Source organism: Phacochoerus africanus, chromosome 13, assembly GCF_016906955.1.
Source record: "Phacochoerus africanus isolate WHEZ1 chromosome 13, ROS_Pafr_v1, whole genome shotgun sequence".
Lineage (NCBI taxonomy): Eukaryota > Metazoa > Chordata > Mammalia > Artiodactyla > Suidae > Phacochoerus > Phacochoerus africanus.
The window spans coordinates 11,622,577-11,646,860 of NC_062556.1; the positions used below are offsets into that span (position 1 = coordinate 11,622,577).

Consider the following 24,284-nt stretch of genomic DNA (forward strand, 5'->3'; position numbering starts at 1 on the left):
AGTTCATGTTGGGAGTTCCCACTGTGGTGCAGTGAGTTAAGGATCTGGCATTGTCTCCGTGGAGGCTCGGGTTCGATCCCCCACCTGGTGCACTGGGTTAAGAATCCAGTATTGCCACAGCTGTGGCATGGGTCACAGCTGTGGCTCAGATTCAGTCCCTGGCCCAGGAACTTCCATATGCTGGGGGTGCAGGGGGGGGAAAAGTTAGGGTTTATTGAGCAGTTTACAATGTCACAAACATGGTTCTAAGTGTTTTATGTGTATTTACTAATTTAATCCTAACACCAGCTCAAAAGTTCTTATCCCCATTTCACCAATGAGGAAATGAGGTACAGAGAAGTAAATAACTTGCCGGGGTCCCAGAACTGACAAGTGAAGAAGTCAGGGTTCTAATGTAAGCAGTTTGGCTATAGAGCTTCACTCTGCCATTCTACCAAACTGCTTTAGAGTATTCATGGCACCTCCAGTCATCAGCCTTAATCTGTCAACTGCTTTTAAGACCAAAGCAATTAATCATTTTTAGGTAGTCATTTGTCAAAAGAACTCTTGAAGTTTATTTACTGTCACGGCGTTTATAGAACATCTAGGGATATTCTAGCATTAGATCTGGGCCTGGAATTACCATTTCTAGTGTAGAACCTGATACTATGTTCAGCTCAATTTCAGATCCAGAGGAACAGACTCTGCTCTCAGACAGAGATTTGCGTGCAGGAAGTTTATTGGAGAGTTTACTTGGGATCAGCATCTGTGGGGGAGTGAAGAAAGTAGAACTGGGTGGAAGGAGGAACTGAACCCGGCAGTAATTCAGCAAAGGCGTCAGCAGAACCCACTGGGAACCAGGAGCTGGGATAACCTTGCGGAGATGTCCTGCCCCGAAGCAAGGGGGCCAGGCCTTCGCTGCCTCCACTTTGCAGTCATCGGATGCTGACTCCTGGGAAGGAGATAGGACTTTGGGTGAGAGGGCTTTCTTGTGATAATGGAGACTCTTGCAGAACGCCACTAGCCACATCACAGCCACCAACCCAGCATCCGGGATAGAGTGGCTCTGAGAATCACCTGCAGGGCTTGGTGAAATACAGGTCTGATTCAGCAGGTTTAAAGTAGGAATCTCAAGAATCTGCTCTTTGAACAAGTCTGCCGGCGATGCTAATGCCGTTGGTCTAAAGTCCACACTTTGAGAACCACTGTAGTGCACTTAGATTCCTTAAAAGACATACCTTAATGTGCGTGTCTTAATCTCCCACAGCGTTCTCATCTTCTATAGCACGCTCTATGCCACATGTTGGCACTTAGAGTCATGTGTCCTTGGCATTTTATGCCTGTATCTCGTCTTTCCAGTGAGACTGTGAGGTCAAAATTTTATTCTATAAACACTGGCGTAGGCCGGTGGCTACAGCTCCGATTCAACCCCTAGCCTGGGAACCTCCATATGCCGTGGGAGCGGCCCAAGAAATAGCAACAACAACAACAACAACAAAGACAAAAGACAAAAATAAATAAATAAATAAATATTCATTATAGAAAATAGAAAATGTAGAAAAGCGTGGTATAAATCTTTAATTAGTCATAATTCTAGCCATAAATATCATAGCTAACATTTTGGTGATTGTGCTGTCTTTTTTTTTTCTGTGTGTGGTAACCTTTGGGAATCTACTACATATACAGGTTCCCATTCCACTTTTTCTGTCTCATTATATAATCTTTGAAAGCATGAGCTTTAAAAATTGCATGAGGAGTTCCCTCTTGGCACAGCAGAAACGAATCCGACTAGGAACCATGAGGTTGCAGGTTTGACCCCTGGCCTTGCTTAGGCCTTGCCATGAGCTGTGGTGTAGGTCGCAGACGTGGCTTGGATCCTGCGTTGCTGTGGCTGTGGTGTAGGCCGGCAGCTGTAGCTCTGATTCGACCCCTAGCCAGGAACCTCCATATGCCATGGGTGCTGCCCTAAAAAGCCAAAAATAAAAAATAAAGAAATAAAAATTGCCTGAAAGTGTAGCTTAGGACTGTGATATAATTTGTTTAGCTATTTTGAAACAATTGGATTTTATTTTAATTTGTGAAGGACATTAAGTTTGTCATTTTTTTCATGATGCTTAGATTTTGACTAAAAAAACAGTGGGTTCAACTTCTTATTGCCAGAGTTGAACTAATTTCTGCTTATTGTATTCCAAAAGATACAGCCTATGCCTTATTTTATATTTTTCAGATAATACTATGAATAAGATGTTAAAATCTGGCATTCTTACATTAAAAAAATGTAGCTTTGTGTAAATGATCCTGTTAAGTTTGGGTTTTTTTTTTTTTTTTAAGTTTTCTGAGTTGTTTTTCATATGATCAGCTAATGAATTCAGCACAACTTCCTCAACCCCAACCTTTTTCTCCTGTTTAGCATTTTCCACTTTTTTACTCTGTGATGTACAAGCCCTCCCTGGTTAATTATGTATATATTTAGCTACTGCATGTGTTGGGCTTATTATTGTCATCTAATTAGATGTAACTTGAACTGCTTGCTTCTAGAAAAATCATTAAAAATTCTTTCCTAATGACCTAGAGATGACAAAATGTCTGTAAAGTGTGAAGAAGCAGACAAGCACAGGAACATCGCTCTTAAAGAGTGTTAATCCAGATGCTGCAATCATCTAATTAAACAATATTTTGCTGTCATTAACATTTTCACCAAGGAATTGCAGTTATAATTTCTTTGTCAGCTGTCTCTAGATCACTTTACCTTCAAAACTAAAGTGCCATATAAAAACATTAAATTGGATGGTTTAATTAAAAAGTTTTTTTTTTTTTTAAAAAAGGAAGAAACGTATCTGGTGTTTCTGAGATCTCATTTACTGTGCTTCACTTTTATTGTTTGAGTAGATTAGTGTCAGAGGCTCGAGATATTTAATATTCATCTTCTAAGATAAATCCTTACAAGCATAGTTAGGGAAAAAAAATCCGTACTTATTACTGCTAGAAAAGGAAAGAACTCTCCCAATTACAGTACAAGATTATTTACTAAATTTCAATTATCCTAAATTTTAAAAAAATTGATTAATTAATGCCTAGATGTTCTAAAACCTAAGAGGTTTTACTTTGGTAATATTTCAGGATTTTTTTGGTTAATTTAGGAAAAAGTGGGTTTTTTTTTTTTTTATTTCACAAAGGTGCTCAGCAAAATAATTAAAATAATAATGTTTATTCACTGCTAAAAAGCCGCAAATAACTTGTAAATGCAAAAACCCAAAGTTCCACTTACTCGTTTTCACCGTGTGATTTTTAAAACATTTTGAAGTTTTAGTTTAAATCAAAAATATGCATTAGCTGTCCATGTTGCAAAGCTTTTATGTGGAAATTTTTATTTAGAAAAGGTTTTAATGTAACTGTGTCAGAAGGTCTATTTATATAGTTTATTGTATTCATTAGAATTTAAATGTGCTATAAAGCTTTAGGGTTTAAAACTTACCAAATTTTCCTAAGCCTTTATTTTAAAAGAACGCATCAAAGATTATTAAAAGTGAATTACAAAAGAAGCAAGACAGATTAATTGCTGTAAGCTCTGACTATTGGCAGCAGTCAATTTATGTGTGTATGTTTTAAAGATGGTGCCTTCGTATTTTTCCAAAAATAACATTACATCTTTTCATTTGTTAGAAAATCATTTCTACCAAAGGGTAGTGTCTTCACGTATGGTCTCTATTTTTATGCTGTTTGTACTTATATCACACATTAAAGTACTGAGTTAATGTAAATTGTAAATAAAATTTTTATTTTATTTTGACAGTTTTTCCTTACTATATGTTATAAAACTTCATCAGAAATTCTCAAAACAATTATGTATCTAATTTTTAGTTCTTTATTTATGTAAGTAATAAAGTAACACATATTAGTCTGTAAAATACACACATATTGGGAGATCTTTTTCTTTAAAATCTATAGATTTTTTAAGCAGAATAGTAACCCAAATAATGGCAGAGCACTAAATAAGCCACAGACCTACACAGAATCCCAGAAATAGCTCTGTCCAGCCAATCTAGACTCTCTGTATATATACATGCATGGAAGACACGCTGAGAGTAGTCAGATGTTCCAGTTCATGTATCTATGAACTCTCAGTAATACGTTTGAAATTTTAGAATTTCACACTTTGTATTTTATGATACTGCTTTAGCAAGCATAATATTTTCGCACACAAAAGATTTCAATTAAAAGTTTCCAAATTTTTGTCTATTCTCATGACTGCTATTTTCACAGATGACTTAGGAACATGGAGCAGGTGCATTCATTGCCTGCACACATTTCCTTGTGGCATTCTAACGTGCAAATTCACAGTGCCAGTTGCTGTCATCTGTACTTCTGTGACTCTGAATGGTCCTCATCCTCCAAACTGTCCTGCATTTTTCCTTTTTTATTTGACTTATGTTTGTTCATCTTTTAAAATTTGGCTCATTTTATCCCATTTTCATCACATAGGTATTTATTCCTTCAACAGGTATCTATTGGACAAACAGAATGTGCCAAAAATACATAGTTTTTTTTTTTTTTTAAGCCCAGACCCTTCATTCCAGAATTCACAGGCTAGTGGAGAGGCAGACGAGTAAATGGTGACATGTATTAGCTATAACACGTCTGCAGAAGTGCTGTGGCAAAGAACAAAGAGGAAACCCTAACCTTACTCTCACCTCGTTTCAGGAAGTGCGAAGCAGAAGCAACATTCTGCTTTCTACCAATTGCCTACATGTATAATATACCTACAGCAATTTGTGCATTTAGAACAACATGTCATGGTGTTGTAAAGTGCAGAGATTCATATAAGAAACACATATAAAAGAGTCACCCAGTAAGATGTTCATTCAGTGAATTAATTCAATTTCATGCTTATGATAGCAGATTTAGTGCTTCCTTAGACTATGGTTGGTTTTTTGTTCTTTGTTTTTTTCATACTTCATAGTCACAGTTACCAGTTGCTACAAAAGTAGATATTGTTTAATGTCAGTTCTGGATGATGGACAAGATAATTTATGCATATATATGCTACTGATATGCTTATACAATGTGTGCAATAAGGCAGACAAGATGAAATCCCCATCACTAAATAGCAGGGAAATAGCTATTTTATATGGATTTGAATGGAAATTTAGAAAGTCCTATGATCAGTTCATAATGCGTTTTTACAAAAAAAAAAATCTTGTCCAACAAAAGTTTTCTTTGTACTGTGTTTCTTTAATAATGTTTTCCTTCATCTCATCTGATCATACATTATTTCAGTCTCAGCTTATCAGGGTGAGCCAATGCTGTGCTCTCCGTGAATTTCCCATAGTCCTGCCAGCTTCAGTATCCGACCTGAAATGCTTAAGTCACTGTGTAAAAAAACCAATAAACAAACGAACAAAAAACTCAACCTAAGATTCAGCAGCTCACCACTAAAGTAAAACAATATAATATGAAAAGAAAATTCATTAACTCAAGGGAGTGAAAACAGTGTTGATATCATCTGCCTAGGTGCTTTTCCACCCTGACTTTAGAGGGCTTCCATTAACTTGAAAATTCTCTTACATTGATTTCTTAATAAATGTAGTCTGCGTACTGGCAATAGAATTTCTAGATATGGTAGTTCCCATCGTGGCGCAGCAGAAACGAATCCAACTAGGAACCATGAGGTTGCAGGTTCGGTCCCTGGCCTCGCTCAGTGGGTTAAGGATCCGGCGTTGCCGTGAGCTGTGGTGAGGGTCGCAGATGCGGCTCGGATCCTGCGTTGCTGTGGCTGTGCTGTAGGCCAGCAGCTGTAACTCTGATTGGACCCCCAGCATGGGAACCTCCATATGCCCCGGTGCAGCCCTAAAAAGACAAAAGACAAAAAAAAGAAAGAAAAAAGAATTTCTAGATATGTACTTCTTGTAGTAGAACACCATCCCATAATCTGCAAGTGTGCCGGTCCCCAGGGTGACCTCCTCCATGATCAGTTTCAGGGACCTCAGCCTGCAAGGCTCTGCTTCCAGTGTGGCAATAGCATCTTCATCACAGTCAGCAGTAGAGGAATGGGGCATGGAGCAGCCATGTGGCAAGTTACAGTGGACCAAGCCTGAAAGTGGCAGATATTATCTCTGCTTACCTTCTGTAGAATAGAACTAAGCCCCAAGGCCATGGCTTAGGGAGACTGAGAAACGTGACCGAGTCCAAGAAGAAGAAAAATCAGTTGTGACAAACAGCCATCACCACCACAAGCTTATATTATCAAAAAGTAGTTCTAGTTACTCACTTCTTAATTATTATTGAGTGAATTGACTTGTAACACATTGTTATGAGAATGCTTTTAAGTAAAGATATACTTCAATAAACAAAAGAGTTACTTTTCTTCTGAAATGCAGTAGTTGCCTTATCTATTATAAGAACAGGAACAGTTTCATGAGCAATTAGTTATACAGATTTTCATTTCTCTTTCTCTTTACTAGGTCGGACATATAATGATCTGAACCAGTATCCTGTATTTCCATGGGTATTAACAAACTATGAATCAGAAGAGTTGGATTTGACTCTGCCAGGAAACTTCAGGGATCTATCAAAGGTAATGTTTAAATATATAGAAGTCACTTTTTCTCATAAGTGATATTCTAAAAGTATTTCTACCGGAGCGTATATGTTCAGTTGATGTTTCTAAGAAAGTAAACCTGGATGTCTTCTCTTTTTGTAGTCAGCATTTAAATTTCATCAGTCCTTCGCATAGGAATTAAAGAAGATAAGTTAGTACTAAAATAAGCAAAACGAAATGGGTATTTGAGAAAGAGCAGATACAGAGAGGTTGTTCTTATATCCTAGGCTTTAAAGGCATATGCGTCTATGTTTGATTGTGTCAAGGCAAGAAACTAGAAATGGGTACAAAATATGTTGCCAAATCATTTCTGATATTTATTTCTTAGGTGGTAAGACATGTTATCTTGACCAGAATGCCCACATATATACAATGTAGGGGAACTTAATACCACAATAATTTATCAAGGGTCTGTTAAGATGAAAGAGAGACGATTTGACTCCCAAATGGCAATAACAAATATATAATGGATGATAAGAATAAAAAGTAAAATTTTGGTTAATTCACTTCATTTGTTGAGAGGAAACTTAAGTGGGATCCTAAACTCTTTGGAATTCGTTAAGAACTAGGAACCAAGCCCCCAAACCTTCTCTGTAGCCTCAGCTAATGTCAGAGCCAGGCCCTCAAGTTTATGTACTTTAACCACATTAAGCTTCAGTCCATTCACTCTGAATTGCTTTCGTTCCCTTTTCTATCATACTTAGTGGTCTGGGTTAGCATTCCAGAGCAGGATAAAAGGCATAAAGGCATATGCGTCTATGTTTGATTATGTTGCAGGGGAGAGTTGGGGAGCTTATGCACAAGGGTAGCATAAGTCCTTCAAGGCGGGGAAGCATGCAGTGCAGCCAGTTTAAACTTAATCCCGTAGAAGGTTTTTAATTCAGCACTCCTCCCTTGCCCTTTTTCTCGCCTTTGAAAACCAGCCTACCCAAGCTGAAGTTCCCTATGCCGCTGCTTACTAGCTGTGTGAGCTGAAGGCACTCTCTCTTAGTTTCAGTTCCCCCCCTTGTAATATGAGAATAATAATACTGCCTTACCTTATACAGTTTTAAAGATCAAATGGCATGTGCATTTAAAGAATGTAACATAGTACTTGGAACATAGAAGTGCTTCGTGAATATTAGCTGTTATTTATACACATGGAATATTTCTTCGTCTTTTTTTGAAACCTGTGTACTAATTTTTCCATATTCTCATCTGTCACTCCCTCTCCTGTTCTTGTATTTTGTATGACTTCCTTATCAAATTTGCTAGCTCATTTCTAATTTTAGCTGTGATATTATAGATACTCAAGGGACCTAAGGGATCAATTAGCCAGCATCAGACTGAGAGTCACACAGCTGGTAAAAAAAAAAAAAAACAGCTTGCAAGTGAACTTCAGTATGGTTGCAAATAGAGTAACCTTTCCAGTGTAACTGAACTAAACAAAAGTCTTTAACCATTTACTACATGCAAATGAGTATTTAGGCTCAGGTAGATAGAAGCACTGAGATTCATAAACCCTGCCCTCTGGAAGTAAATCTGGCTATAGATTATCTGAAAAATAAAATCATCCTCTGCAAAATTAAATAAAAATATACCATATTTTATACAGAACTATATGAGAGGCAATAAATCGTGCTCAGGAGCAAGAACTCTGGAGTAGACTGCCTGGGCTCAGATTCGAATTCTGTCACTTACTGGCTTTGGGGACCTTAGACAACTATGTCAGTTCTCTGCCTCAGTTTCCTCACCTGTATAGAATTGTTGTGAGGATTTGATGAGTTATTAAGAGTAAAGAACTTCGTAGAGTACCTGGCATATCCGCATTAGTTAATACTATGAGTATAAAGTTAATGCAGTAACTCCTTGACATATGCCATACACTTTGTGGGGTTTTTTGTTTTTTGTGTGTTTTCTTAATTTAATTTTTATTTTATATTGGAATATACTAGGTTTGCAATGTCTTAGTTTCAGGTGTACAGAAAAAAGATTCAGTTTTACATGTGCATATATCCATTTTTTTTCAGATTCTTTTCTCATATAGGTCATCACAGAGTATCAGGTAGATTTCCCTGTGCTATGCAGTAAATCCTTGTTGATCGACTACTTTATACACAGTAGTGTGTGTATGTTAATAGCAGACTCTTAATTTATGGCTTCCTGCTGCTTTTCCCCTTTGGTAACCATAAATTTGTTTTCTTTGTCTGTGAGTCTGTTTATGTTTTGTAAATAGGTTCATTTGTATCATTTTTTAAGATTCCACATGTAAGTGATATCATATAATATTTGTCTTGTGTACAACTTATTTAACTTAATATGATAATCTTAGGCCCATTCATGTTGCTACAAATGACATTATTTCATTTTTTTTATGGCTGAGTAATATCCCATTGTATTATCTTGGAATAGTATATGTAATATATTATATTAGAATAATATATATAATATATTATATTGGAATTATATATATGTATGTGTGTGTATATATATATATACTGCATCTACTTTATTCATTCCTCTGTTGATGGACATTTAGGTTATTTCCACGTCTTGGCTATTGTAAATAGTGCTACAATGAACATTGTATGTATCTTTTCAGATTGTGGTTTTCTCCAGATAAATGTGCCGGAGTGGGATTGCTGGATCATAGGGTGGTTCTATTTTTAGTTTTTTTGTTTGTTTGTTTGTTTGTTTGTTTATTTTCCCACTGTACAGCAAGGGGATCAAGTTATCCTTACATGTATACATTGCAATTACATTTTTTTTTCCCCACCCTTTGTTCTGTTGCAACATGAGTATCTAGACAAAGTTCTCAATGCTACTCAGCAGGATCTCCTTGTAAATCTATTCTAAGTTGTGTCTGATAACCCCAAGCTCCCGATCCCTCCCAATCCCTCCCCCTCCCATCAGGCAGACACAAGTCTTTTCTCCAAGTACATGGTTTTCTTTTCTGAGGAGATGTTCATTTGTGCTGGATATTAGATTCCAGTTATAAGTGATATCATATGGTATTTGTCTTTGTCTTTCAGGCTCATTTCACTCAGTATGAGATTCTCTAGCTCCATCCATGTTGCTGCAAATGGCATTATGTCATTCTTTTTTATGGCTGAGTAGTATTCCATTGTGTATATATACCACCTCTTCCAAATCCAATCCTCTGTCGATGGACATTTGGGTTGTTTCCATGTCCTGGCTATTGTGAATAGTGCTGCAGTGAACATGCCAGTGCATGTGTCTCTTTTAAGTAGAGTTTTGTCTAGATAGATGCCCAAGAGTGGGATTGCGGGGTCATATGGAAGTTCTATGTATAGATTTCTAAGGTATCTCCAAACTGTTCTCCATAGTGGCTGTACCAGTTTATATTCCCACCAACAGTGCAGGAGGGTTCCCTTTTCTCCACAGCCCCTCCAGCACTTGTTATTTGTGGATTTATTAATGATGGCCATTCTGACTGGTGTGAGGTGGTATCTCATGGTAGTTTTGATTTGCATTTCTCTTATAATCAGCAATGTTGAGCATTTTTTGATGTGTTTGCTGGCCATCTGTATATCTTCCTTGGAGAAATGTCTATTCAGGTCTTTTGCCCATTTTCCCATTGATTGATTGGCTTTTTTGCTGTTGGGTTGTATAAGTTGTTTATATATTCTAGAGATTAAGCCCTTGTCAGTTGCATCATTTGAAACTATTGTCTCCCATTCTGTAAGTTGTCTTTTTGTTTTCTTTTTGGTTTCCTTTGCTGTGCCAAAGCTTTTCAGTTTGATGCGGTCCCATGGGTTTATTTTTGCTCTAATTTCGATTGCTTTGGGAGACTGACCTGAGAAAATATTCATGATGTTGATGTCAGAGAGTGTTTTGCCTATGTTTTCTTCTAGGAGTTTGATGGTGTCCTGTCGTATATTGAAGTCTTTCAGCCATTTGGAGTTTATTTTTGTGCATGGTGTGAGGGTGTGTTCTAGTTTCATTGCTTTGCATGAAGCTGTCCAGGTTTCCCAGCAATGCTTGCTGAATAGACTTTCTTTTTCCCATTTGATGTTCTTGCCTCCCTTGTCAAAGATTAATTGACCATAGGTGTCAGGGTTTATTTCCGGGTTCTCTATTCTGTTCCATTGGTCTGTCCATCTGTTTTGGTACCAGTACCACACTGTTTTGATGACTGTGGCTTTGTAGTATTTCTTGAAGTCTGGGAGAGTTATGCCTCCTGCTTGGTTTTTGTTTCTCAGGATTGCTTTGGCGATTCTGGGTCTTTTGTGGTTCCATATAAATGTTTGGATTGTTTGTTCTAGTTCTGTGAAAAATGTCATGGGTAGTTTGATAAGGATTGCATTGAATCTGTAGATTGCTTTGGGTAGGATGGCCATTTTTACAATATTGATTTTCCCAATCCAGGAACATGGAATATCTTTCCATTTCTTTACATCTTCTTTGATTTCTTTGATTAAAGTTTTATAGTTCTCGGCATATAGGTCCTTTACCTCTTTGGTCAGGTGTATTCGAGGTATTTGATTTTGTGAGGTGCATATTTTTAGTTTTTTGAGGAAAGAGCCTCCATACTGTTTTCTATAGCAGTTGTACCAATTTACATTCTCAACAATGGTGTGAAAGGGTCCCCTTTTCTCCACACCCTCTCTCGCATTTATTGTTTGTAGACTTTGTCATGATGGCCATTCAGACTGGTGTGAAGTGATACCTCATTATAGTTTTGGTTTGCATTTCTCTAATAAGTGGTGACGATGAGCATTTTTTTTCATGTGCCTGCTGGCCATTCATATATCTTCTTTGGAGAAATGTCTATTTAGGTCTTCAGCCCATTTTTTCAATTAGGCTGTTTGTTTTTTTGTTGTTGTGAGGTATGAGTTGTTTGTGTATTTTGGAGATTAAGCCCTTGGTGGTTTCATCTATGGCATATACTTTGAATTGGCTTTCAAATAATGATAATGGCTACCTGCTGCTACATCCATACTGGAATTAGAATGTTTAAAATGGTATGCATTTTTGACATGACTGGCTAAGGTTCAGGTGTAACATTTGGGTGTAAAACCAAACTAACTTATCAATATGAGACTGATAAGTTCTTACACTACTTCTTTAACCAAGTCTTATCTACATAGGTTTTATTTAACATTAATTGGATAGTTATTATGTATTGGACACTATAAATACATATATATATGCAATTAAAATGCATGATGTAGATTCTCATGTAGCACGATACAGAGCGTTAAAATCTCATAAACTTACAACTATGTATCTATTTTAGATTAGTTTTAGAACAGGGAAGAAGGTCCTTTTTCATTGAAATCAACTGGAATAGTGTGGTGAAAGGAAGCTTACAGACCACAGTTCTTTTTTTCCCTACATTTATGTATTCATTCTTTGTCATTCATTCAGTCAAAGAATATTTATCACCCATCAGCTATATGTATGGCAAGTACTATACTACGTAGAAGAATGTAGAGAGGTTAATGCAACAGACATATCTCAGCCTTCTGTGAAGAGTCCAGTCCAGAGCTGAGATGCAAACTCAGATTGTTACCAGAAATCAGTGAGGCTCTGTTTTCACAATAAGTATAGTGGGGACGCTAACAGATGGGAAAATGCAAGGCGAAGTACTGGAAGACGTTCAGACGCAAATGTTCTTGAAATATTGTTGAAACCAAAGAAAATATGGCCTTCATTATGATTAATATGGATTGTAGGAGGCATATGTAAGGTATTTGCTGGTAATTACAGATTTTTAGTTTAGCCACATAGAAGAGATGAGATAAATTAAATGAGGAAGTTATTATTTCTAAAGTAAGTAGAATAGGTAAACATTCTTCAAGTTTTTTAAGCTCATCTATTTCATGCCTTTTGGCAGAACTTTTCCCTCTGTGACCTACACTTGCTCTCGTAACTTTATTGGTGTTAGATACATAGTAGAGGTAAACAGAGAGCCTAAATCAATTAGGCAATGTGAACATTAAGTGCACTTTTATAAACATAGAATCCTTCATGTTGTGAGTATTTGAAACAATGGTTCTTAAAAGATAGATAGCTTTTTCTTCCAATACTACTATGGCCCATGCTTCAGCAATTTGTTCTTTATATTCTGTCAGAAAAACATGATAGGAAAATGGTAGCAAATTAAAGCCTCTTGATATGTTAATAAATTACTCTTGCATTGTCCCCATGCTTCATTGAATTTCTTAATAGGAACTTCCTACAAATGGGCTAGCAACCCAAGCCTGTCCTGTATAAAAATCATTAATAAACAAGATTTTAATGTATGAAAATGTATCATATTAGATGCCTAATGGGAAAAATGACATTTGAAGTATAATAATGCAATTGGAAGGAAAATCTACTAATAATGTAATGTTATTGTAGTGAAGAGATGATCAGTGAGAAGCATACCAAAATCTTTTAGTTATAATCTATACTACCTACATGAAATTTTTAGAGGAGAGTTTGTTAATCTTCAGAAGCTTAAGGAAGATTTGGAATATTTGAACAATGCTATTTACAGAAACATTCTAAAAGATCTCTAGTAACAAAAGAAGTTTTTCCTAAACAAAAATTAATACCCAAGCAATAATTCCTAGTAGTGAATAATTCTAGAATTTGTTTAATTAAATGTGTTGAGCCCAGAATAATTTTTATATTCTTTAGTGCATAAAAAGTTAAGAATCTATGAAATAGGGAGTTCCTGTCGTGGCTCAGTGGTTAACGAATCCGACTAGGAACCATGAGGTTGCAGGTCCAATCCCTGGCCTTGCTCAGTGGGTTAACGATCCGGCATTGCCATGAGCTGTGGTATAGGTCGCAGACGCAGCTCAGATCCCGAGTTGCTGTGGCTGTAGTGTAGGCATGCGGCTACAGCTCCGATTCAACCCCTAGCCTGGGAACCTCCATATGTTGCGGAAGCGGCCCAAGAAAATGACAAAAAAAGACCAAAAAAAAAATGAAAAGAAAAGAAAAAAAAAAAGAAAGAATCTATGAAATATACGATCCTAAAAAAAAATTTAGCAATTTATTTTCTCTCTTTATACCCCTGTATTACATTATCTTCATGAGTTGTCGTATCAGGACTTTTGAATGAATACTATTGGTTCTCATAAATCAGGGGAAGGTTTATTTTGCAGTGACATTTTTCCCAGTATGCAGATAATGCCACCAAGCACCTGGTTCTTTCCACTGTTCTGCTCTGCCTTTCTTCTGTGGGCTCCATACTCACCCCCCACTGGATGGCCTTCGTGGAGCCAAGCAATCCCCTTTTACGAGCAAAATGGCTGCAGCAAAATTCTAGACTTCGCATCATACTGTGTAAAAGAAGAGAGAAAGTCTCACCAAGTAGCTCTCATGGAAGACAGCAGAAACTTTCATTTCCCAGAAATCCCAGAAAATATCTCCTCATGTGCCATTAGTGCTGCTTAAGAGCGATGGGATACATTAATTGAAGATAATATAGCCAATTACCAGCCATGGTTGGAGCTACAAGTAGAGTCAGAATCACAACAGACAGTCGTCAAAGGGTGCTAGGCCAAGAGGTGACCAGAAGAAATTTGGATTTCTGTTTCCTGGAGAAAGAGAGCTATTTCTATTCACTATTATAAACTGTCAAATATACTACATCTAAAAATGTCTTCTGTGCAATTCCTGTAATCCACAGAATAGCAAATGAAATACTGGTTTATATTCACATAGCTACTACGTAAAAGGAGCTTTGCATGGTGCTCAGAGGACTTTAAAAGTCTAGTCCTGACCCTCAAGGAATGTTCACTGGTTATAAAGGGAAAAAAATAGGCTCTGGGTTGCTTATTACATATATACAATTATGATATATGACATTAACTGGAGTCAGAGATAAAATTTACCATAATTAATTAAGCTAGTTAAGCTTAAACTTCAAAGCCCTTCCTGTTTTAAGGCCTTCTTTTTATCCCTTGCCCTAATTTTAAGTTGTTTGTCTCATAAAACCCAAGTCTATATCCAGCACAAAGCAAGGCGCTCTCTCTCGAGGAATCCTGGGTGCTTCCCAGAAGCCAATGGGAACAGTACTAAGGAGTTTTAGACTTCTGGGTACACCTGGATCTTTTTCTTCCCGTATCTGATCTAAGTCCCTGATTGAACTTTTATATGCGTTTCTTACATACGTCCTCAAAACAGTCCGACAATATTGACAAAACAATGACTATTTCACTTTTAAGCAGATCAAATACTTAATAAAAGCATGTTGGAAAAAATGAATAACAGCGTTTTCTAGGTTATGCAGACAGGAACCAAAAGTGAGAAGCAAAATAAATCAGAATAATATCTCTGTCCAGACATACTTTCCCCTGGGGCCTTGCTGCCACAGACAGGATGAGGACATGAGCTGAAGTTGGCTTTCTTGCTCTTCCCCAAGTCCATTGCTACAGTCAGGGCTCCAGCAAGCACCTAGCTCTCACTCATAGAGGACGTTGAATCCTGGAGGTTTCTCTTCTCTGTATTGAATACTGGGATAGGTTAATCCTGGAATTATCAAACCTTTTCGGTTTTCCTTTATGCATACTAGTATTAAAATTGAGAGGGGAAAAAAAGGAGAGATAGTGAAGGGAACGTGTAGGCTCTGTCAAATGTAGCTCTCTCGTGTACTGTACAGACTTAAGCGTGTTTCCTAAGCTCGCTGAACTTCTGTTTCCTCCTCTTTAAAGTGAACACAGTATCATTTGCATAATATGGTTGTTGAAAGAATTAAATGCACTAATGCAGGTGGGGCACCTAGTATAAGGCCCAACACACAGTGCCATTCAGTGACTAGTGACCACAAAGCAAATTTCCCTAATTGGCACCACCAGTTGAGGGTTCACCGTCTTGGTATGCTTGAAAACAATCTAGTGAAAGATTGATTTAATTTTGTTTTAGTAAAATTAAAAGCAACACATTTTAGTAAAATATGCAATATTTTTCATGCAGTAAATAACTACTTTTTCATCTCTTTAAATTACCAAGTTACCAAGACCTTAAACATCAAATTACTGGTTATATGACATGCTTATGGAAACTTGAGATATACATTTATTTAGATGAAATATTTGTTGTAATATTCTTATGCTTTCCTTAGCCCACCTAACTGAACAGTTGAAGAACACAGGAACAATGAAAGTTCCTTATCAGTAAAATTTATTAGACCTCTCATTTGATTAGACATCACAGGTTGTTCAAGCTCTATTCATTACATGTGCAGGTTGGAGGTCGTATATATTGTTTGGCATGATGGACAGCTAATGACACAATCTCTCACTGGCTTATCTTTTCAATAGTCAGAGTGCATTGGGTGCACATATTTTTCCCCCAGTTTATATAGTTTTTTTCTCGTGGAGGTGTGACTTTCCTCATAGAGATCTACCTTAAAACATGATATATCTGCTGCTTCAGTTACTTACTCACATCATGTGAACTTGACTCTGAAATTACAGTGCCTACATGACTTTGAAATGAATCACAGCCCCTGATCATTGACGTGTAATTGGGATTTTCCTGTTTCCCAGTCATGCCCTCTGATAAATGAAATAATTTCATCACCAAGCCAAGTCCTACTAATATTGACATGAATGTAGGACATCACCCACACATCCACTCATTGAGTGGAAAAAATGTATTTTGTTAACACTGGAGTTGTTTGACTGACAGATGATGATAAGCATAACTATTTTCCCAAATTATTATGCCACTTAAAAAAGGAAGTGATGATGCCTTGAGGCTTTGAAATGTGATAATGCAGATGGATGCACTGAAGTGTAAATACTCTCAACCGTCCACTCTGGATGCTGCCAAATATCTACATACCAAGTAGGAGCAGGTTTACGTTGTCAAGGTGGGGAACGCTCAACTCGGCAATTCGGTCTCTGCAGTCAGGTCGTCGTTCTCGTTCCTCGCAAAATAACAACATCTAAAATGAAATTTGTTTTATTTACCTTAGTACGTAATCCACCTAATGTTCGGGTTTTAATAACAAACTGTAATGCATGGGCAAAACCACTGAGTTTCCTGGTAGCTGATGATGGTGCAGATAACTTATTAGAAGGCAAACATGTGAATGTGTAAATTTAATTATATACCATCTGCCAAAAAACCTACTGCCAAATATGATTTTTTCTCTGAATTGGTGTTGAAGGTTGCCTTAACATATAACCCAACTCCAAAACTGTTTTTGTTAGGCTGGCTTCTACTGCGATGCTGAAAAATAAGTGCTGTTTTTAGACACTGTTTTAAAGCCACCCTAATCCAAGCTGAGGGCGTGATCATTCACAAGGGGTGAAATGCAAAAAAAAGGCACCGGTTTCAAAATTGAATTTATTTAAATTAATCATTTTTTTTCATTCATTTACGCTTTTGTTACAAGAGCATTTATTGCACATTGACTCTGTGCCAGGCACTGGAGAGAAAAAGGCAGTAAGAACTGGCCCATACCCTGAAGAGTTCACAGTCATTTTTAGTTTACCCAGTGGCTCTTTTCCAAGGAAGGAAGAATCAAGAAAGATACAAAGAAACAGGTTGATTCACATCCACTGTGGCCACCACAAATAGTGAGGTGTTTTTTGGTTTGTTTTTTCGCCACTGTTTTTTGTTAGATACACATAGTAGGGTGACAGGAAGCTTTCAGGATTTACACTGAAGTCCGAGATCAGTTCTGCTTCCTGCCAGCTTATGCTAAGTGTCTGCTTAGCCTCTTTTCTTGTGCCTTCCCGTTTAGCCAAGTGTCCTACCCTTTCAGAAAGAGAGAGATGAAAATACCACAGCCTATCCCTCTTTGGAAAGTGTCAGTGGTTAAAGAAGGAACCAGGAAAAACAGGATCCATTTTCTACTGTTTGCTCTTGGGAGAATATTACCTCTAGAAAGGAAAAGAGAGCCTGCTCTGTGCACTTTTATTTCACCAGCCACAGGCTGCAGTGTAGCATCACTGTGGCAAAATCAGGTCAAAGTCAGTCTCCCTTGACCTTGCTTCCCAGCAGAAACAGAGTCTTCAGTAGAGATGATCTGGAAATGAATTTATAGACTCATCATTATCCTACTACTTAGTACTTAGAAAGCTCTTAAAACTGATACATGAAGATTTAAAATATTTTATTGATACCTCCATGAGTTTTATGTAGAAGTGGCTACTTTTCACTAAGAAACTTAAAACTAACTTCCTTGGAAGTTATTCTGGGATAATGACAACAATAACAGCCAACATTTGAGGTGAACTTATTACATGTGAGGCATCGTGCTAAGCGTCTTACATGGATTTTCTTATTTTGTCGGCACACCCTTATGATGAATTGCACTGGTTGCATGGGTTGTGTTTCCTTCATTTGTTTCCTCTTATTTCTCCGCAACAGGAGTGTAGAATATACTTTTTTTTAAAGTGTCATGAAAATGTATCTTCTAGATGCCCTCCACCTTTCCTAAAGGCCCTTCACTAAGGACAGTCATGTCAGATGTGAGCAGAAGAGGCAGAAGAAATGAGTGGAGTGAGCCATTCTGCTCCTCCAGAGGCTTCAGGCCTGTGTGGGACTGACATGCCTGTGAAAGCGCTCATAAATTTTGCTAATCAAAACCCATCTTTGGCTCAAGGTTTATCTTTCTTCATAATAAAATTAACTGTGTTTATTCGCCCTATGAAAAAGTATAAAAAATATCCTCAATTTAGAGTCAACAGAATATAAATCCCAGAACTTCCTTTTATTAATGCTTCATTACTTCCGGTTCTGTTTCTTAAGAATGTATGTGGCCATTGTTTTGTAATTAGCTGAAGCTCACCTGATGATGGAAAGCCATATTAAGCAAATTAATAGTGTGCATACAGTTGCAAAGGGGAGATTTAATCTATTTAAGAGAACAAAATTTTCACATGTTTTACAAACACAAATTTCCAAATTAAAATCATTCTTATCGGTAAGAACAACCTAAAACATAAGCACCGTATGTCTTAGTTAAATTTGAAAGATTTTTCTTTGTTTCCACATTCCGTCTTTATGTTGACTTCTTATTGTAAAACTTTTCAAAAGTACTAACGAGAATTAATACCTACTTACACAATGTCTAGATGTTATAGTTATTAATATTTTAGCTTTTTTTTTGTTTTACTGAAGTCTTTCAAGGTAAATTAAAGATACTGTATTTTATCCCAAAATTCTTTAGTATGAAAAAAAATTTCCTCCATAACCAGAATACATCATCACACCTAACAAAAAAACTTATGATAATTCCCTAATATTATCTAACACTGTGCCCATAATCAGGTTTCCCCAGTTACCTACCATATGTCTTTAAAAATTGATTTGCTCAGGAGTTCCCGTCGTGGTGCAGCAGAAACGAATCCAACTAGGAACCATGAGATTGCAGGTTCGATCCCTGGCCTTGCTTAGCAGGTTAAGAATCTGGCATTGCCATGAGCTGTGGTGTAGGTTGCAGATGCGGCTCGGATCTGGCATTGCTGCGGCTGTGGTGTAGGCCAGCAGCTCTAGGCCAGCAGATGTAGCTCCGATTTGACCCCTAGCCTGGGAACCACCATATACCACAGGTGTGGCCCTAAAAAGGAAAAAAAAAAAAATTGATTTGCTCAAATCAGGATTCAGTCAAGGACCACATAGTACATTTTTTTAAAATAAGCAGTTGTTTTCTCTTTTAAAGTAAAGTGTAGTTGATATAGAGTATTACATTAGTTTCAGGTATACAAAGTAGTTATTTATTTTTTATAGACTATATTCCACTTAAAGTTATTATAAAATATTTGCTATATTTCCTGTGCTATACAGAATATCCTTGTAGCTTATTTATTTTATGCGTAGTAGTTTGTACCTCTTAATCCCCTACTCCTGTCTTGTCCCTCCCCGCTTCCCTCTCTTTACTGATAACCACTAGTTTGTTTTCTATAATTCTTTTTGTTATATTCATTGATTTGTGTTTTTTTTTTAGATTCCACACATAAGTGGCATCGTACAGTATTTTTTTCTTTCTGACTTATTTCACTAAACATAATACCCTCTAGATTCATTTATATTGTTGCAAGTGACAAAATCTTTATTCTTTTTATGGCTGAGTAGTATGCCATTGTGTGTGATAAATACATATATAGATGTATATTCTTTTTCCATTCATTTGTTGATGGACGCTTGGGTTGCTTCCATGTTCCATGTCTTGGCTATTGTAAATAACGCTGCAGTGAACATTAGAGTGCATGTATCTTTTTGAATTAGTGTACATATTCTTCAAATATGTACTTAGAATATCTTCATCACATACAAATGCCATTTTTATTTCTTTGAGGTATCGCTAGACTATTTTCCATAGTGACTGCACAGTTTACATTCTAACAACTGTGTTCAAGGGTTCCCTTTTCTCCAAATCCTTGCCAGCATTTATTATTTGTGGTCTTTTTTGATAACAGCCATTCTAACAGGTGTGAGATGATATCTTTTTTTTTTTAATTGTTATTTCCCCCAACACACTTTTTTTTTTCCCCACTGTACAGCCTGGGGACCCAGTTACACATACATGTATACATAACTTTTTCTCCCATTGTCATGCTGCATTGTGGGTATCTGAGACATGGTTCTCATTGCTACACCACAGGATCTCATTGTTAGTCCATTCCAAAACCCCCAGTTTGCATCCCTTAACCCCGATCCCTTCTTCTCCCCCCACCCCCAGGCAACCACAAGTCTATTTTCCAAGTCCATGGTTTTCTTTTCTGTAGAAAGGTTCATTTGTGCTGTATATTAGATACCAGATATGAGTGATATCATATGGTATTCATTGTGGTTTTGATTTGTATTTCTCTAATGATAAACGATGTTGAGCATCGTTTCATGTGACTGTTGGCCATCGGTATGTCATCTTTGGAAAAATGTTTATTCAGGTCTTCCATTTTTTATTTGAATTGTTTGTCTTGATACTGAGTTATATTAGCTTTTTGTAGATCTTGGATATTAACCCCTTATGGGTCATATCATTTGCACATATTTTCTCCCATTCCATGGGTTATCTTTTCATATTGTCAGTGGTTTTCTTTGCGGTACAAAAGCTTTTAAGTTTAGTTAAGTCCCATGACTTTTGATTCTTATGTCTCTTAAGTATCTTTTAGGCTATAATAGTTCCTAACCAGTACCCTTTTTTTTCATGATGCTTACTTCTTGAAGAAACCATGCCAGCTCTCCTGTAGAATATCTTACCTTCTGCATTTGTCTTTTTTCCCTCATGTTGTTGTTTCACTTGTTTTAACTAATAAAGTTTTGATATATGGTGAGTCTAATATCAGTGAAGATTGGTAATAGTTACTAATATTTGGAAAAATATGATCTTTATTGATTGCTAGCTAAAATATAAAGTTACTATAATTTATTAAAATTTATGAAAGGTAAAATGTTCACATTGAAAAATATTTCTGGGTCATACAAATTTTAGAAGCCAGCTAAAGTTCTATACATGTGCTAGATAAACAGAATTCGTGACCAAACAGTAGAAAAGAGTGATAGAAAACTAGTAATTTCCACTAATCTCACTCCCCAGAGGTAACTATTAGTATCATTTGATGTGTATGCTTCAAAATTTTTTCTCTGAATATTAAAGTGAAAATATATTGTATATATATATGATAGGATTTTTAGAGAAACATTGATAATGCTAAATGATGCTATTTTTTTCAGTGCAAGTAGTAGTCATGATAATTTAATGTTAACTAATCCATTCTGCACAGAAATGTTGGAGGTACCTTTCTAAACCTAACTCAGATTTGATCTTCTGCCTAAATCCATTCAGTGACTTTCCACCGCACCACCGCACTTGCCATAAAATGTACTTTATCACTCTGGTCTCCAAAGCCATAAGATATGCCTCTACTCGCTTTCTCACCGCATCTTATGAACTCTTCCTCTCATCTCTTATGCTTTAGTCACACTGCTTTTCCTTCTGTTCCTTGAACATGACATCAACCCTCACCCCCACCCCCCTTCAAGGCTTTGCACTAGCTCTTCCTCTGTCTTGAATTCTCTTACCCCAGGACGTCTTATGACTGGCGTCTTCATTCATGTCTCTGCTCAGAGGTTCTTGAGAGATGCCTTGCCTAGCTTCCAGTTGCTGCTACCCTATATCTATTTTAATTGTCAGTAGAGCACTTATCACCAGTGTTTTCTCATTTCCTAAATTGTTTATTTAGATTTTGCCTTTCTTTTCAGAAGGACACACACACACACACACACACACACACACACATACATATGCAGAGTTTCCCTTAAATGCATGCATACACATCTACACTTGAATGCAAACTTCATGAGAACAGTGTCCTCATTTATCTTATTCTAGGATCTAAAATAATTTCTACAATAGAAGGCACTCAATTTTTAGTCAACTACTTCATCTTGGAATTTTTTCTAATCAGCCTTTTTGATTAGCTACATAATATGCAGCAGTGTAAGTGTATCATTCCTCATTTAACTAATCCTTTATTGGAAATTTAGATCACCTCCAGTTTTTGTTTGGTCTTTTGGCCATTTCAAGCAATTCTGTGAAAAGTATACTTATATCTTATTCTTTCCATGTTATAAAGTCCTCCAAGTAGAATTACCAGATCAAAAGCATATATATGTGTATTTTTTTCAATATTACCAATTTTCCCCACAAGAAATGTATACCAATTGTATTCCTAGCAATAGTATTATGAGATATCATGTTTTGCTCCATCCTGGCCAACAGCGAGTATTATGAAACTTAATAACTTTTTACAATCTAATGAATAAAAATGTTTTGTTTGACATTTTAAGAACTGCTGATGTACTTCTGATCATCGATTACCAGTAATAGAAAATCAACTTAAACGGGCTGTGATTTCAAGTATAAAAAGTTGTTTTAGCTAATGTAACTGAGAAATACAGGGGTGGGTCCGTTCAGGAAGACTGGATCAGGGGCTCACCAGTGTCATGGGATGCTGCATCTCTGTTATTTTTCTGCATTGGCATCATTCCCCACAGGCTTCCCTATATTATAGCAGTGACGCTTTTGTACCCCCACCAGAAATACAGGATGTTTCTTTCCCAGATAGTTTCAGCAAAGTTTCATTGGAATAACTTGAATCGTTTGCTCATTTCTGTACAGTCTGGCTGGCTATATGGTAGAATTTGCTGATCGACAGATCTGGATCACATTTCTACCCAAAAGATCTGGTAATAAATAGTCCGCCCACTGAACAGGTGGACCAAGAATGGAGAAGGAGTGTTCCAAAAAGGAAGAAGGAATAATGGATGCTGAAGAGAAAAAGAATCGATACCCTAATGGGTATCATTGTATGAGCGGGTGGTATTTTTCCTGCATGGATTGCATTCATTTTTTTCTGTGAATTACCTGCTCATCTCATTTGCACTTTTACTTAATTAGATCATTCCTTGATTTCTTAATGATTTGTAGAAGTTCTTTTTTTAAAGGAAACTAGACTTTTATCATATGCGCTATAAATATTTTTTCATTATGTTTTGTCTTTTGATTTTCCTAATAAGTTCATCTAAAATTTCTATATGGAAATCTAAAATATTATATAATCAGTCTTCACTCATTTAGAGCCAGGTGCTATATTAGGTACTGTGGATACATAGATGAATAAAACATAAGATATTCCCTTTAAGGGCTTGTCTTATGGGTAAAAGAAGTTGTAACTTTGCCTAACTATTACCAGATGGTGACATGTAAGGCTTCACAGATGAAATTTGAGCTGCTTCTGGAATAATGATTTGAAATTCCCCTGTAGGATAAGAAGAGAGTCAGAGAACTTATATGAGCACAGAAGGGTCTATAGGTATGATTTTTATATTATCATACTGAGAATTTTAAGAATGAGATATGTAGCTCATGACTGAAAAAAACAAGAAAGGCAAGAATTCTTGAAGTGTCTTTTAAGGATTTTCAAGCCCTCGGCTATTATAATGAAAGATAATAAGATAATCTAGATATGTTACAAGCTCAAATGTGTTGAGCGTTGAACTAAAAACTGAAAGCATTACTTAGAAGCCAAACAGATCAGTCAGCTGTACCCAGCAACAAGCTGTATATAGCACAGAGCTTCATCCAGTTCTGTAAAATGTATCGCCATCAGCCAGCAATGTGATCTTGATTTGACTTTTCTTCATTGTCCTCCTCTGTAGCATAAGGCAGTTGGATTGTAGGCTCCTAAGGTTCATTCCATTTCTGAGGATATGTGATGGATGAGGAATCCTGTAGGCAGTTCTAGAGGAAAAAAATAACATCAGGAGAAGAATTTCATATTTAGCTCTGAAAAAGCAATGCAGTGTTGTGGAAAGAGTAGAGACCCGGGTACCCATCTCCTTGTCATCATGATTTTTGGTTTGTAATGAATTCCATGTCCACCTCAGAGACTTTTGGGAAATAAATCCAGAAAATGGATGTGAAGATAGTATCTTATACAAATATATAGTATCATTAGCAGCTGTAACACAATAGTGAACTCTTGAACATTTTATATGTATATAAATACCATGAGTATCATAAGCATTTTCAATTTTTTCTGTACTAGGATTCAGTGTTATTAATTTAATTGGCCCTCTGATTTCTCCTTAAAAACCCTTTTTAATTCTTACAATTTTAAAATGTATTTGTTTTTTATTTTATATATATGTGTATTTATATATATATGTATATATATTCTTTTTCTCATATTATCCTCCATCATGTCCCATCACAAGTGATTGGGTGGGGTTCCCTGTGTTGTAC

At 36.6% G+C, this 24,284-nt stretch overlaps 1 protein-coding gene across 8 annotated transcripts in view; it reads left to right on the plus strand.

Moving 5' to 3' along the window:
* The window catches only part of NBEA (neurobeachin), a 636,767-nt gene that overhangs the window by 520,829 nt on the left and 91,654 nt on the right, over positions 1-24,284 (plus strand). For all 8 annotated transcript variants that reach the window (XM_047756277.1, XM_047756280.1, XM_047756278.1 and 5 more), the window contains one exon: positions 6,441-6,553. In XM_047756277.1, coding sequence (XP_047612233.1) covers positions 6,441-6,553 — 113 coding nt within the window. The remainder of the gene's footprint in view (positions 1-6,440; positions 6,554-24,284) is intronic.